The sequence below is a fragment of the Anopheles merus genome, chromosome 2R (genome assembly GCF_017562075.2).
Source record: "Anopheles merus strain MAF chromosome 2R, AmerM5.1, whole genome shotgun sequence".
NCBI classification, from domain to species: domain Eukaryota; kingdom Metazoa; phylum Arthropoda; class Insecta; order Diptera; family Culicidae; genus Anopheles; species Anopheles merus.
In genome coordinates, this window is record NC_054082.1 from 23,911,012 (window position 1) to 23,925,501 (window position 14,490).

Here is a 14,490-nt window from a genome sequence, read left to right on the forward strand (position 1 = left end):
TTTAAACCATAGAAACCTTCGTTGTATAAGTAAATTCACAGTATCAGGAACAGCATTCTTAGACTTGTCAGATGAGTATCACCAGACCCGTTATAACGTGGATTTTGTTGACCCTAACGCCGCTGCTACTTGTAATTTGCGTCAATCATACTTGGTTAAGTTTGAAACAGCCAACTCATTGACTGAATTGCAACTAAAAATCCTTCGTACAGCCGAGTACCACACAAAAACGGATACCCCAATACACTCAACTGGTCTTGTTCTCAACAACAAACCATCATTAACAGTACCAATAAGAATTAATCCACAACAAATAGTATCTGACAAACCTACTCCAGTACCTGCAGAACCATGACTAGTAACTCGTATCGGCGGTTATATACAGAATACATGTACTTTGAACACTAGCACCATTCCAAATAGACACATCCAAAAACTAAAACGGAGTAACGTGCACTCAAAACCGAAAAAACACTTACAGCACATACAGCAATTACCCCCAATCATGAGACTTGCAAAGCTCTCTTTAATTCCGAGATTCATAAAGGGCCTCAATGGAAGGAATCGGTGCGAAAGGGTATTCTACTACTGTTGCGTGCGAAGTGCATGCAGAATAAAAAATAAAAAATGAAAAGACACAAGATCGGTGAATTTCCACGAAACGCCAGCCGTACCCCCCACGATGAACGTCGCTACCAGCACGCGCAGCACCGGTACCGTCTACACAAAGGATTGCTCGATGGATTGATCGATGCGGAATTTCTGGAATCGCCGGTGCGAACAGATGTCGCCGGGAGTGACAATGGAAACCGGGAGCGCGATGGGAGTTGGGGACAAACGGGAATGGGAGTGGGAGGAAAGGCGTAGAATTTTGGGTTAGTATCGTGCAGAAAAATTGTGAAAATTTTGGTATATAAAGGCGGCTCAAGCTGGAGCCAAATCAGATTCGAACGATAAGCCAAAGTGTTAAGAGCTTCATTTCATAACATCCGAAATAATCCGAATCTCAAGGAACGATCCCCCTTTCTGTTGCATAGACTCCCGAGGCAGCGAGGAGCACTAGCTGAAAGGCTTGGAGAATTCCCCGTTGTAGCCGTAGGAGCCGGAACCTTCGCCCGGCGGAGCCCCTCGGCCGCAACATTGGTGGCTCCAGAGAGGAGAGCCTCACCGTAAGATAGTGTCGTCGCGTCGTTGCTAGACCGGAGTGGACGAGCCGTGTAGCTACCGTGCTCCGTGTTACCAAGTGCGCCGTGGTCCCGAGTGTCCAGCCGCACCGGAAGGGTCGAGCCCAGAGTGTGCTTCTGGAACCGAAGTGTCCAGCCCATCCGTGACGTCGTCACATCATCATCATTGGACCGGATTGGAATAAAACATTGGCTTCTGGCCAGAGTGTCCAGCCATCCGCGTCATTGAAGTGCGCCGTGGTCCCGAGTGTCCAGCCGCATCAATTTATGTTATTTGTCATACGTCCTTCTGTCATTGGACCGGATTGGAAAAAAGGGCTAAGTCCGTGCTTCTGGCCAGAGTGTCCAGCCATCCGCGTCGTTAAAGTGCGCCGTGGTCCCGAGTGTCCAGCCGCATCAATTTATGTTGTTTTGTCATACGACTGTCAGTCGTAGAATTGTCGTAAAAATGGCTAACAAGAAGAGCAATTACTTTGTTGAGAACAAAAACGGCGCATGTCGCCTATGTACCGAACCAAACGGTGATAGTCCGTTTGTTAAGTGTGAAGAATGCGATCGATATTTTCACCTGGCCTGCGCCAAATTATCGGCGGTACCAACCGCAGAAGAAGAATGGTTGTGCATAAAATGCCAAGATATCAAAATCCAATACCAACAAGAAGAAAAGAAAAGCACACCAGATCAAGCCATACTAGAACTCGCCATGGTATTACAGAACAATAGTTTGGAAGCCAGCCGCCATATCAAGAAAACCACATTAGTAAACCTTCCAGAATTTGATGGGAAACCACAAGACTGGCCACATTTCAAAAAGACATTTGAAGACACAACAATTGAAGCAGGTTTTAGCAAGCTAGAAAACTTGAATCGTTTGCAACGATTTGTTGAGGGAGAAGCCAAAAAAGCAGTGCGTGCCTTACTCTTGGATCCGCAGAACGTTCCGGCCATCATGGCTCGTTTAGAAGAACAATTTGGAAGAGCGGATCAAGTATACAAAGAGCTATTGAAAGATGTGGTGAAAATAAAGGTCGAAGGACAAATGAAAATAATGGAGCTTTCTGACGCTCTTGATAACCTAGTTACAAATATAAAGATTTTAGGAAAAAGATCTTATTTGAATGATCCTCGACTCATCGATGAATTGTTGGCAAAACTTTCGATCGATAAACAACTGAATTGGGCACAGCACAAAGCCAGTCTAGAGGCAGCTAATTCCGAAGTAACGCTTGACCAGTTCAACGATTGGATGCACCAAATATCGAAGGCATTGCGAAGTCTGCCAAAAAGAACAGAGCGACCACAGAACAAGGTAAATGTTCACAAATATCACAATCGCAAACCACCAGGAAATTCCCAGCAAATGAACATTGCTCAAAACTTGCACACAGTTTGTCGCTTGTGCAAAGGACAACATACGTTGCCAGAGTGTGAAAACTTTTTACAGAAAAACATTAGTGACCGAATTGCATTCACCACACAACACCATCTGTGTTTCACATGTCTCCTCTCCAGCGAGCATGTCCAAAGAAACTGCCCATTGTCCAAAGTATGTAGTGTGCAGGGATGTATTCGGCGGCATCATCCTCTGTTACATGAAGTGCCCCAGCCAATATATTATCACTATAACGACGTACGTGTCTACTACCAGATCGTTCCGATAACCGTACGCAATGGGTCAGTGGCTATGAAAACGTTTGCTTTCTTGGACGCTGGATCGTCACTAACACTGATGGAGGAAGATTTGGCAAACAAGTTAGGTTTACAAGGCCGGCAAGATCCATTAACAATGACGTGGACCCAAAATCTAACGGTAGAACAAGACACCAGTCGTCGAGTGCAACTTACGATTGTAAATGATCAAGGAAAAGAATTCCTATTGAAAGAGGTGCGAACCGTTAAAAATCTACAACTACCACAACAAACAATAGACACCAATAGATTACTTGCTCTTTACCCACACCTGAAAGGCATTAAAATAGAATCGTTTACAAACGCTTACCCTACCATCCTCATCGGCTTAAGTCACAGCCACCTTATCATGCCATTAGACCGCAGAATGGGCCGTCCAGAAGAACCGATGGCTATCAAAACAAAACTCGGATGGATAATATTCGGAAATGAGTACACACAACCGGCAACAAGATCGGATCATTTCATGGTACACAAAAACGAGGAAATAATGAATAGAATGATCCAACAATACTTCAGTACGGAAGATTTTGGAGTGAAAGTGACAAAACCTCTTGTGCCCAAAGAGATAGAGCAAGCGAATAAAATTCTAGAAAAGACACTAGAGAAAAAGGATGGATATTATCAAGTGGGACTGTTGTGGAAACCAGAAGTGGCACACTTCCCAAATAGCTATCCAAACGCACTGAAACGCCTAGTAAGTTTGGAAAAGCAGTTGAATAAGAATAGAGAGCTGCAAGTTTGGGCAAAGAACACATTTGCAGATTACATACAGAAGGGTTATCTGAGAAAGTTGACGCCAAGCCAGGTTGCTATTGCAACACCAAAAACTTTCTATCTACCGCATTTCGTTGTAGTCAACCGAAACAAACCGATACCGAAACCACGATTGGTGTTTGACGCGGCTGCTGAAGTCAATCACATTTCGCTGAACTCCCAATTACTATCTGGCCCTGACGAAATGGCTTCACTTTTCGGTGTCTTGCTACGTTTTCGAGAAGGCAACATCTGCGTCACAGGGGACATCCAAGAGATGTTCCACCGAGTAAGAATACGGGAAGAAGATCAGGACTCTCAGCGTATTCTGTGGCGAGATTGTGAAAACCGGTGTCCCGATGTGTACGTCATGCAAGTCATGACATTTGGCGCGACTTGTTCGCCTGCATGCGCACAAGTAGTAAAGAATACCAACGCAGCTGCCCACGCCGAAACACACCCTCTGGCAGTAGACCCAATAGTTCGGCAACATTATGTTGACGACTATCTCGATAGTTTTTTCACAATGGAAGATGCAATTGAAACAGTGAGACAAGTAATTGAGGTACACAAAGCTGCTGATTTTCACATAAGAAATTTTACCTCAAACCGGGGGGAGTTACTGAAAACAATTCCTCAAGATCGTGTACAACAAAAAACAACTTCAGTACAAATCGAAGAAAAGGGCCAAGACTACGAGAAGATACTTGGTGTTCATTGGAACTCAACGATCGATCATTTTGGGTTTCAAGTCAAAATGAACAAAGTAACAAAAGACAGGCCAACAATGAGAGAAGTTCTTAGTTTTGTCATGAGTGTTTACGATCCGCTGGGCTTAATAAGCCACGTAACAATAGCTGGCAGAATTTTAATGAGAGAACTTCATGTTATAACGAAGGATTGGGACTCCACCATTCCAGATGAATTACAAGAGAAATGGGAAGAATGTCTACGCGTAGTAAAGAGTGCCAAAAACATACGAATTCCGAGGCAATTGGTGAAATCCTTGAATGATCCGCTAGAATTGCATACTTTCGTAGACGCTTCTGAGAACGCATTTGCTGCTTGCGTTTACGCCCGCACTGTATCAAGAGAAGGAACAGTATTTATTAATCTTGTGGCCGGAAAGGCACGCGTGGCGCCAATTAATCCATTGTCCATTCCTAGGCTGGAGTTACAGGCTGCGGTTCTAGGTGTACGTCTAACCGAAAGTATAAGAAAAGAACTTCGCCTATTCGTAAAACACATAACATACTGGAGTGATTCGGAAGTAGTATTGAGTTGGCTCAAAAATCGACGTAAATACGCACAATTTGTTGCTCATCGTGTGGGCGAAATTTTAGAATCATCTCGAGCCGACCAATGGAGATGGGTTCCATCTCGAGAAAATCCAGCAGACATTGCAACAAAACCATATCCAAATGATTGGATTTGGGTAAATGGACCTTCGTTTTTAAGAAACGACGAATCAGATTGGCCACACAAAGAGATCGTAGAAACGAATGAAGAATGCCGCGTAGTAGCTGTACACCAACACGCAGAAACAGCTATACCAGTCGAGAATTATTCTCCGTGGCCTAGATTGTTAAAACATCTAACAATTCTGAAAAAGTTTGCCGATTTTATTAGAAATCGCTCAGCATTTACACGTTCCATTCAGCCTGATGACGTCCAATTAGTCCGAAATGGAATGTATCGCAGTGCTCAATGGGAAGGATTTCCCGAAGAAATGGCGACTCTCACTAAAGGGCAACCAGTACCAAAGCAAAGCCCTTTAAACAAGCTATCACCATTTTTAGACTCCGATGGCATCATGCGTTCCCGTGGAAGATTGGAAAACATCAGCGCGCTTCCCCAAGGTACACGCACGCCAATCATACTGCCACAGAAACCAAGATTGGTAAAATTGTTAGTGAGAAATTTCCATGAACGTTATTTGCATCAGGCCGACAACGTAGTTATCGGCGCAATTCGACAAGAATATTGGATAGTGAATTTGCGAGCAGTCCTAAAGAACATAAAGAAATGTTGCCAAAAGTGCATTCTACAAACCGCTGCACCAGTAGCCCCCTTTATGGCACCTCTCCCAGAATTCAGAGCTCACCCATACACACCACCGTTTTATAATACAGGGATCGACTATTTTGGACCTATCGAAGTACAAGTAAAAAGATCGTTGGAAAAACGATGGGGTGCTATCTTCTCGTGCATGAATACCAGAGCAGTTCATATAGAACTAGCCGAGAAGCTAGACACAGACAGTTTTATGGTATGCCTGAAGAATTTCCAAAATCGCCGAGGAAAAATATGCAACATGTATAGCGATAACGGAAAAAATTTTGTTGGTGCGGAGCGCGAATTAAGAGAATTAGTAACAGAAATCGACAAGCGCATGGGACATGAATCGGCGCTCAAGTACGAAATAAAATGGCACTTCAATCCCCCTTCCGCCCCCCATTTTGGTGGAGCATGGGAGCGGCAAATACAAAACATCAAGAAAGGATTGCGGCACATGTTTACTGAATGGAGTCACCGACACCCGACTCCAGAGACACTTCGTGCCACTTTAATTGAAATCGAGGCAATGCTTAATTCCCGGCCCTTAACACACATACCGCTGGAAAATGAAGAAGACGAAATACTCACACCATTTCATTTTCTTATTGGACGAAATGGCAGCCATATACCACCAGTAGTGAACGAAACCTCGGCAGCAAACAGGCAACAGTACAAACTCACACAGCATTACTCAAAGATATTCTGGGACCGTTGGAAAAAAGAATATCTTCCAACACTAATACGCCGAAATAAGTGGACTAACCACGTAGAACCCATAAAGGTGGGAGACATAGTCGTGCTGTTTGATGACAACGCACCTCCGGGAAAGTGGATCAAAGGAAGAATTATGAAAGCGAATATGGCCCCGGATGGGCAAGTACGATCAGTGGAAGTAAAAGTGGGAGAAAACATATTAAAACGGCCAGCTGTCCGAGTTGCCGTATTAAATATAGAGCAAAAAGAACATTTGCTTCTTCACACAACATCTCAGCAACACCAGGGCACACATCGAATCAGACCGCTTCAGCCTAACAACGACAACAATGAAACGAAGCCTCCTCGCAAGAAGACAAAGATCGCCCCATGTCATTGGGCAAAACAGTTGTTGGAAAATAACCCACCAAGCACTTCGACCAACTAAGCAAGAAGCGTAATCCCCACCTGTGAATTACGTGGGGGAGAATGTTGCGTGCGAAGTGCATGCAGAATAAAAAATAAAAAATGAAAAGACACAAGATCGGTGAATTTCCACGAAACGCCAGCCGTACCCCCCACGATGAACGTCGCTACCAGCACGCGCAGCACCGGTACCGTCTACACAAAGGATTGCTCGATGGATTGATCGATGCGGAATTTCTGGAATCGCCGGTGCGAACAGATGTCGCCGGGAGTGACAATGGAAACCGGGAGCGCGATGGGAGTTGGGGACAAACGGGAATGGGAGTGGGAGGAAAGGCGTAGAATTTTGGGTTAGTATCGTGCAGAAAAATTGTGAAAATTTTGGTATATAAAGGCGGCTCAAGCTGGAGCCAAATCAGATTCGAACGATAAGCCAAAGTGTTAAGAGCTTCATTTCATAACATCCGAAATAATCCGAATCTCAAGGAACGATCCCCCTTTCTGTTGCATAGACTCCCGAGGCAGCGAGGAGCACTAGCTGAAAGGCTTGGAGAATTCCCCGTTGTAGCCGTAGGAGCCGGAACCTTCGCCCGGCGGAGCCCCTCGGCCGCAACAACTACTAATCCTACAATTTAATTTCTCAGATAATTTAAAGAAATACTTTCTTTGGTGGCCGGAATTCGAACCGGATATGAACCAGTGACCTATGGATATACAGTCCACTGCTCTAAAAACAGGATTACCTAACGAGGTTCCGATCGAGTGCATTAAGAAACTAGGTTTCTTCCCTAAGTTAACCGACGTCGTAACAACTTGCCCACAATTCAGCGGCGTAGTGCAATTCAACCCTGTAGTATGCCACGTGATTGCTGGAACTGAACGCTACAACAAAGATTTTCATTTCTGCAAAACTGACGTTAGAGTTGGTTCCGGGGACATAGTAGATGTAATCAACTTTGTTCTAGGAAAATCATCTTCATGTTTAGTATCTTGCGATGGTTCTGCACCTTTTACTCTCTCAGACCTTATGAAAATCCAGGAAACTCATGAGACAGCCGCTAACACCATCTCCAACGTAGTATCCGAAGTCGTATCCGAAGACACGATGTTAAAATAACCCACACTCCAACCGTAATCATGGATGTTGTAGAAGAACTAATTTCTGAAATAGACTTCTGGGCTACACCTTCTATCTTCCATCGAGAAATGACTACAATCACCACGGAAACTGCCATCCAGACTGGAACTGTAGAGGAAATTATGAATACCGCTGTACCTAACGTAATACCTGAGACCGTCGAAGGTATTATGTCTGAAATAACATCTGAAATAACCGAAACCGTAGTAGGTGAGACTTCACCCTTTATTGAATCTGTTAACGAACTAACAACTCACCAAGCTATGGAAATCGTTTAGGACCTAGTCGAAGGTAACTTCATAGCAGCAGCAGTGGAAACCGGAGAAATCATTGCCGAAGAACTAGCAGCCAGTGAAGCACCAGAGATCATCTCCGCTGCTACACAAACGCTAACTTCGTTCAAGCAATTGACCAGTGCCACTTCAAAAGGCTTTATATCTTTAATACTGTCAGTATACGATATTTCAAAAGCTTTCTGCAAGAACGTGAGTGTTACCGTAAAAACAGTTTACTCTATGGGTAACACATGGCGTATTCTGCGTTTTGTGGCTGGTTGTAGTAGGGATCTGATAGTACTTATATATCAACACCCTATTAGCAGCCTAATTACGACGCACGGCCTAATCGTTCCTTACCTACGCAGACGTTGTAAAGATCGTACTATGATGATGAACATCGTCCCACATATCGTTATGACACCAGCATACACAGCATTGCTAATGAAATCTTTAGGTTTCACAGCAAGAGTGATGGACACCATAGTCGCTTCTATGGCTAGACAGCTGCACCTACCCCCACAGGTCATTAAATACACCACCCTTCTAACCACCATGACCGGCCTGATAATCACGAATTATGAGACGGCATTATCTATGTTACCTTCAGTACTTATTGGCGGACAGACATATACAAGATTACAAATGTTCTTACCTGCAACACCTTACATAATGATACCTTTCCACCAAGGTGTAACGACGATGTGTGACTCATACCCGGACCTAGTAGTTGACATACGTCAATTACTTCCTAAAAACAAAAACTACGTATGGCCGTATGCTTGTTCTCAACCTGACATTAAACACGATCTAGACAACGCAATCAAAAACTTCAGAACATCTCATGATAAACGAGTCATAATATAATCAATCGGTCCTTTAAACCATAGAAACCTTCGTTGTATAAGTAAATTCACAGTATCAGGAACAGCATTCTTAGACTTGTCAGATGAGTATCACCAGACCCGTTATAACGTGGATTTTGTTGACCCTAACGCCGCTGCTACTTGTAATTTGCGTCAATCATACTTGGTTAAGTTTGAAACAGCCAACTCATTGACTGAATTGCAACTAAAAATCCTTCGTACAGCCAAGTACCACACAAAAACGGATACCCCAATACACTCAACTGGTCTTGTTCTCAACAACAAACCATCATTAGCAGTACCAATAAGAATTAATCCACAACAAATAGTATCTGACAAACCTACTCCAGTACCTGCAGAACCATGACTAGTAACTCGTATCGGCGGTTATATACAGAATACATGTACTTTGAACACTAGCACCATTCCAAATAGACACATCCAAAAACTAAAACGGAGTAACGTGCACTCAAAACCGAAAAAACACTTACAGCACATACAGCAATTCCCAAGTAGCCTTAAGAAACTCTATTTGATTATTAACAGTATTTTAAGGCCGTTAAAAATCAAATTCTTAAGTTTCTTAAGGGAATATGACATTTGCTTGCGTTACAGTGTAACGTTTGGAAGCGTTACACATATTTTTTTCCTTGCTGTATTGTAACGATACAGGCAGCAATCAACAAATGCAATTAATGTTTTAATTAATTAATGTTAAAATAAAACAAATATATATCCAATTATAAAAAAAACAAATATTAATACAATTTTTCATCATAAATGTATAGTTGTTTTACTGTTGTTTATTCTTCTTTGATTCGTGGTGAACTACATTATCATAAAAATCACCATGACATAAATCAGATTATGACATATTTTCAACTTTCTTTGGTAATAAAACAACTATTTTACTCAACGCATGCGATGCTATGCTAAAAAAAGGTTAAATACGATGTTTAACCTCATATACTCGTATAGTTTATGTAGAGTGAAGCGTATGTTGATATCATACTGTACATGATAAATGCTTATTGAGGTTATGTGTTGTTTCGTCAAGCTCAACGCGTCTCGTGTTACACGGTTTTTAATAATAATATTTTAGTTTTGCCATGGTGCCTGTGTATGTTTCTCAATTGGTTTAGGAATCGTTTCAAGATTTTTGAACATTCCCAATATGATTTGCATCATTTGTTTCAAAAATTGTTCGATAATTTCAATTAATTGGGGAAACAATTTAAAATAAAGTGAGAGCAAGCAATAAATCATCACAAGAATAAAAAAGGATATCGAGCAAAACACGACTAGAAACCCTGCAATGCACTCTCCGATCGCGTGTCATGTCATAATGCGTAATACACTCGCGCGTCTTTTCATTTCATGTTAATACACTCTCAGTGAACAAGCCGTCTTTAACATTAAGTCCGAAAACCAAGAATTGTTTAATCTCTTGGTTATTTCTTTCTAATGCATGTGTTGTGAATCTTTTTTTTCCTCTGTTGTAAATCTGTGTTTATCAAAACATGTTATCAAAACGTATAAAAAAAGTGGCCAGTTGTATAGAGCTCGCGACCGGGTAGAACGAGTAAGACGCATTAATGGTGACCAATACAATCAACTACTGCATACAACTACAGCTAGACCATCTGAAGGTATCGAATATGGAATTTCTTAAAATGGTGGACTGTGATGCATTATGAATGATGATTCTTTTTCGTGACAGGTTTATGGCATTAATGCAAGTATTTTTGTTTCAGATAAATTTCATAAAGTGTCCGTGCGTGTTGCTGATCGATCTGTTTACGACAATACCCTTACATATGATAATGTGTCCGACGCTATTTGTGAAAGTACTGGAAGTAAACATGACAGCAATATTTCAGAATCTAATACTTCTTCGAATAACAATGATGATATGTTCAGTGATGTAGAAAGCATGTCTGATGATGAAACAGGATTGGATAAACATTCTGATGACGATGCAATGTTGGATGAGCCTGATTTTGATAAAATGGACACGAGTGATTGTTTGAAATATTGGGCATTGAGCACCAAACAAACCCATTATTCAATGAATATGCTGTTAAAAATATTGAGGAAAAAAATGAACATGTGTCTACCAAAGGATGCTAGAACTTTCCTGAAAACAAATAGAAATGGACCAGAAATATCAAAAATTGGAGATGGTCTGTTTTGGTATCGCGGTGTTAAAGAGGGCCTCACCAAGCATTTGCGGTAAGATGCATATTGTTAAAACATTTTCCAATGATTCATCAGTTTTCTCTTTCAGTTTTGTTAAGGTGCCAAGCACTCTTTCGCTGAACATCTTTATAGATGGACTACCACTAAGTAAAAGCAGTCCAACGCAGTTCTGGCCTATATTGGCAAATATTTATGAAATGCCTCAACTATCGCCATTTACTATAGCAATTTATGCCGGAAGATCAAAGCCAAATGATCTGGATAAATATCTGAAGCAATTAGTGTCAGAATTAAATACCCTTATTGATGGAGGAACAATTATTAACCAGACAAAAATAGCAATTCGAGTGCGAGCCGTCATAGCAGATACTCCTGCTAGATCGTTTATCAAAGGTAGTGTAGCAAAATAATTTTAAACTATTCAATTGTTAAGTTACTAATTTTATCGTTTCGACAATTCAGGTGTAGCGAATTTTAATTCTGCCGATGGATGTCTCAAATGCACATGCGAAGCAGAATTTAATGAGGATGGTAGGTGCATGGTTTATAAAGGAGTTAACGCCCCTCCAAGAACTGATAAAGGTTTTAGAGGTGAAGAATATGGAAACCATCACAAATGTAGGTCACCATTCATTGATTTGAAAAAATTTGACATTGTTAAAGGCATACCAGTAGCAGATATTCTTCACTTAATACATTATGGTATGATGCGCCGTTTTGTTTTAGGATGGAGGGATGGAAAATTAGGATTGAAAACCAAGTGGTCAGCCCAACTTGCGGAAGAAATATCTTCTTTGCTAGTCAAAATTCGACTTCCAGTAGAAATACATAGGTCATTTCGAGGAGTTGATATGGCGCGTTTTTGGAAAGCAACGGAGTATGGAAGTTTCCTCAATTACGCCAGCATTGTAATTTTGAAAGATCGAATGTCTGAAATGTATTTCGAACATTTCAAACTGTTTTTTTGTGCAATTACATTGATGTCGTCAAAAGCATACATAAATAATTGGAAAATGGCAGGAGAAATGCTAAATAGATTTGTAATCGATTTCGAAGCTCTTTACGGGGAAAGATATTTAACAAGTAATATTCACAATTTGCAACATATATGCGAGGAGGTTTTGAAGTTTGGTCCGTTGTATTCCTTTTCTACATATCCGTTTGAAAATCATCTTCAGATATTAAAAGCTTTAATGAGGTCAGGTTACAATGAAATTCAACAAGTTTTCAAAAGGTTATCAGAGTTAGAGGAGTTTCATATACCAACTTCGTTTGCTTCGAAAAAAGTGTCTAAGCCAAGCATATTTGTGCAGAAGAATGGAAAGATAGTTTTAAAATTACTAGATTACATATTACGTAACGATGAATGCAACTCATGGTTTTTAACCAAAGAAAATTGTATTGCAAAATTTTCAAATGCAGCACAAGTTGGAAATTCGATTCAAGTATGCGGAAGAATGCTCAACAACAAGTCCGATTTTTTCAGATCACCATTTCCATCAAGTGTTTTAAATATTTACAAGGGATTCTCAAATGATTTATCGTTGAATGATATCCAGTTGAGTGTGAGTGACATAAAATGCAAGCTTGTTGCAGTAAATTTAGATCCACTTTCGGAAACAGTTTTTATTCCATTAATTCATTCTCTTAGCATTTCTTAACTTCAAAAACTCTCATTCTTTGAATATATCATAATTGATTCTTTAAGTTCTTTGAAAAATCACTGCCAGAAATAAACATAAGTTCGATTAAGTGTAAGAGTTGTTTAGTATGTTGCGTTAATCAGTATGGACGCAGTATGCAGTATAGAGGGAATTCAAGCAATATTAACGGTTTTTTTTTTTAATTTTTTTCAGTCTGCCTCTTATGGTTGGTAGGTTTACGCACTCCTTGAATATTCAATCGTTGTTTTGCTTGCTTCAATTTACGTTGAAAAAATTTTGATAGCATATTTTCGCTAACCTTATGAAATTTAGTGCTTCCAATAGTCTGAAACAAATTCATCAAATTTCTCAACAGTCTAATTTCAAACTTAGTGCAACCTTTCCCTATACCTGTCCAACTACATTCTACCAATAGTGTTTTTTCGAAAATTAAATCAAGGGCTTCCAGCATCCTATTTTCCGCATCCGTATCTATGATTTTAGATTTCAGCCAATCCAACACCTGTTGAAAATAATCTGTTTCTCCTAATCTTTCATCGCACTGCATTAGATCTTTCTTATTAGTTAGACGATTGAATTCAAATTCTAATATATTACTTCCGTTTACTTCCACAGCTTGGGCTGTTGTGTTAAGCAGCATTTCATTTTGGCGTTCTATTATGCTCATCTTTTTCAAAAATTTTGTTGCCCTTTTTGAAGATCTTCATATGCTTCTTTCTGGAACTTTACTAATGCTTCGAAACATGGACAATGAGAACATTTCGAATTTTCTTCAGGAACATTTTCATTTTCTAGGTGATCGTTTAAGTATTCCTCATGAAAATTAGATGTGTCGAGATCGTAGTTTACAGTTTCCATAGCATCGTTTTCTAAAACGCGCTGTGCGAATATTTGCTCATAATTTCCAATTGTTATATGCTGTGTTGTGCCTTGTTCCATATAATCGGTTGATGATTCGTCAGACATTTCAGCTAAAATTTTCGTCCCAGTCTCGTAAGACGAAATGTTTGATCTTTTTACACAGCATTCTTGTCTTGTCCATCCACTTTCAGGAACACTGTTAGCATTTCGCACCAGTTTGGATGCCAATTTTCCGGGAATATTGGGCCATAACAAGTAATATTTTCCACTACTAGTTCCCTGCACCCATCCATCAGGCACAAGACATAATTCTCCATATCCCTTAGGGCCTAAGGTCTCCACAATGGAAAATCCCATTGTTATGATCCTTTAATAGTGAAAAATGAACAATTACTTTAAAACTAAATTATATGTCTTACTTTAAATATTACCTTACACAGGACACTAGGTTATCAGCTGACCAAGAGCAAATTTAAGCACAATACCTGCAGAATTGCAAAATACGCAGTGCTTGTGATATTCAGCCTCATACAATTGAAAAATAAAAAACTTGCTCCTCTGACTTATTGTTTTATTCTGTGAGAACAATGCATGCAATGTACCAAATTTTCCACGAATTCTTTATACTCGAACGATTCAGTTCGAGGGCAAAAAAGGAAGCTCGAGGAGGTTGTGGGTATG

General features: G+C 40.5%; 2 protein-coding genes across 5 annotated transcripts in view; one reads left to right on the forward strand and one right to left on the reverse strand.

The window, feature by feature from the left end:
* Positions 1-10,396: 10,396 nt before the first annotated feature.
* LOC121590600 lies at positions 10,397-14,371 on the forward strand. Of its 3 annotated transcripts, XM_041910410.1 has the most exons (5): positions 10,397-10,734; positions 10,840-11,317; positions 11,373-11,677; positions 11,747-11,815; positions 14,001-14,371. In XM_041910410.1, exons 1-5 carry the CDS (start codon positions 10,554-10,556, stop codon positions 14,066-14,068), a joined length of 1,101 nt encoding a protein of 366 aa, XP_041766344.1. In that variant the 5' UTR covers positions 10,397-10,553; the 3' UTR covers positions 14,069-14,371. The 3 variants fall into 3 exon arrangements, with proteins under 3 accessions (XP_041766344.1, XP_041766342.1, XP_041766343.1); XM_041910408.1 differs by lacking the exon at positions 14,001-14,371 and having other exon boundaries at positions 11,747-13,625; XM_041910409.1 differs by lacking the exons at positions 10,397-10,734; positions 14,001-14,371 and having other exon boundaries at positions 10,745-11,317; positions 11,747-13,625.
* The window catches only part of LOC121590599 (dynein assembly factor 5, axonemal), a 45,237-nt gene continuing 44,386 nt past the window's right edge, over positions 13,640-14,490 (reverse strand). Inside the window, exons 9-10 of one of the 2 annotated variants that reach the window (XR_006004436.1) lie at positions 14,241-14,294; positions 13,640-14,176 (exon numbers count right to left, since the gene is read on the reverse strand). The gene's annotated coding sequence lies outside the window, so the exon portion shown is untranslated. Of the gene's footprint in view, positions 14,177-14,238; positions 14,295-14,490 lie in introns of those variants that run through there. The other variant, XM_041910407.1, reaches the window with a different exon arrangement.

Excerpts from the sequence above, each read along its gene's own strand:
- LOC121590600 (XM_041910408.1), top strand. The coding sequence starts at position 10,554 with ATGTGTTGTGAATCTTTTTTTTCCTCTGTTGTAAATCTGTGTTTATCA. Across the intron at positions 10,735-10,839 it reads TACAGCTAGACCATCTGAAG|ATAAATTTCATAAAGTGTCC; the intron begins GTATCGAATATG and ends TTTTTGTTTCAG. Across the intron at positions 11,318-11,372 it reads GGCCTCACCAAGCATTTGCG|TTTTGTTAAGGTGCCAAGCA; the intron begins GTAAGATGCATA and ends TTTCTCTTTCAG.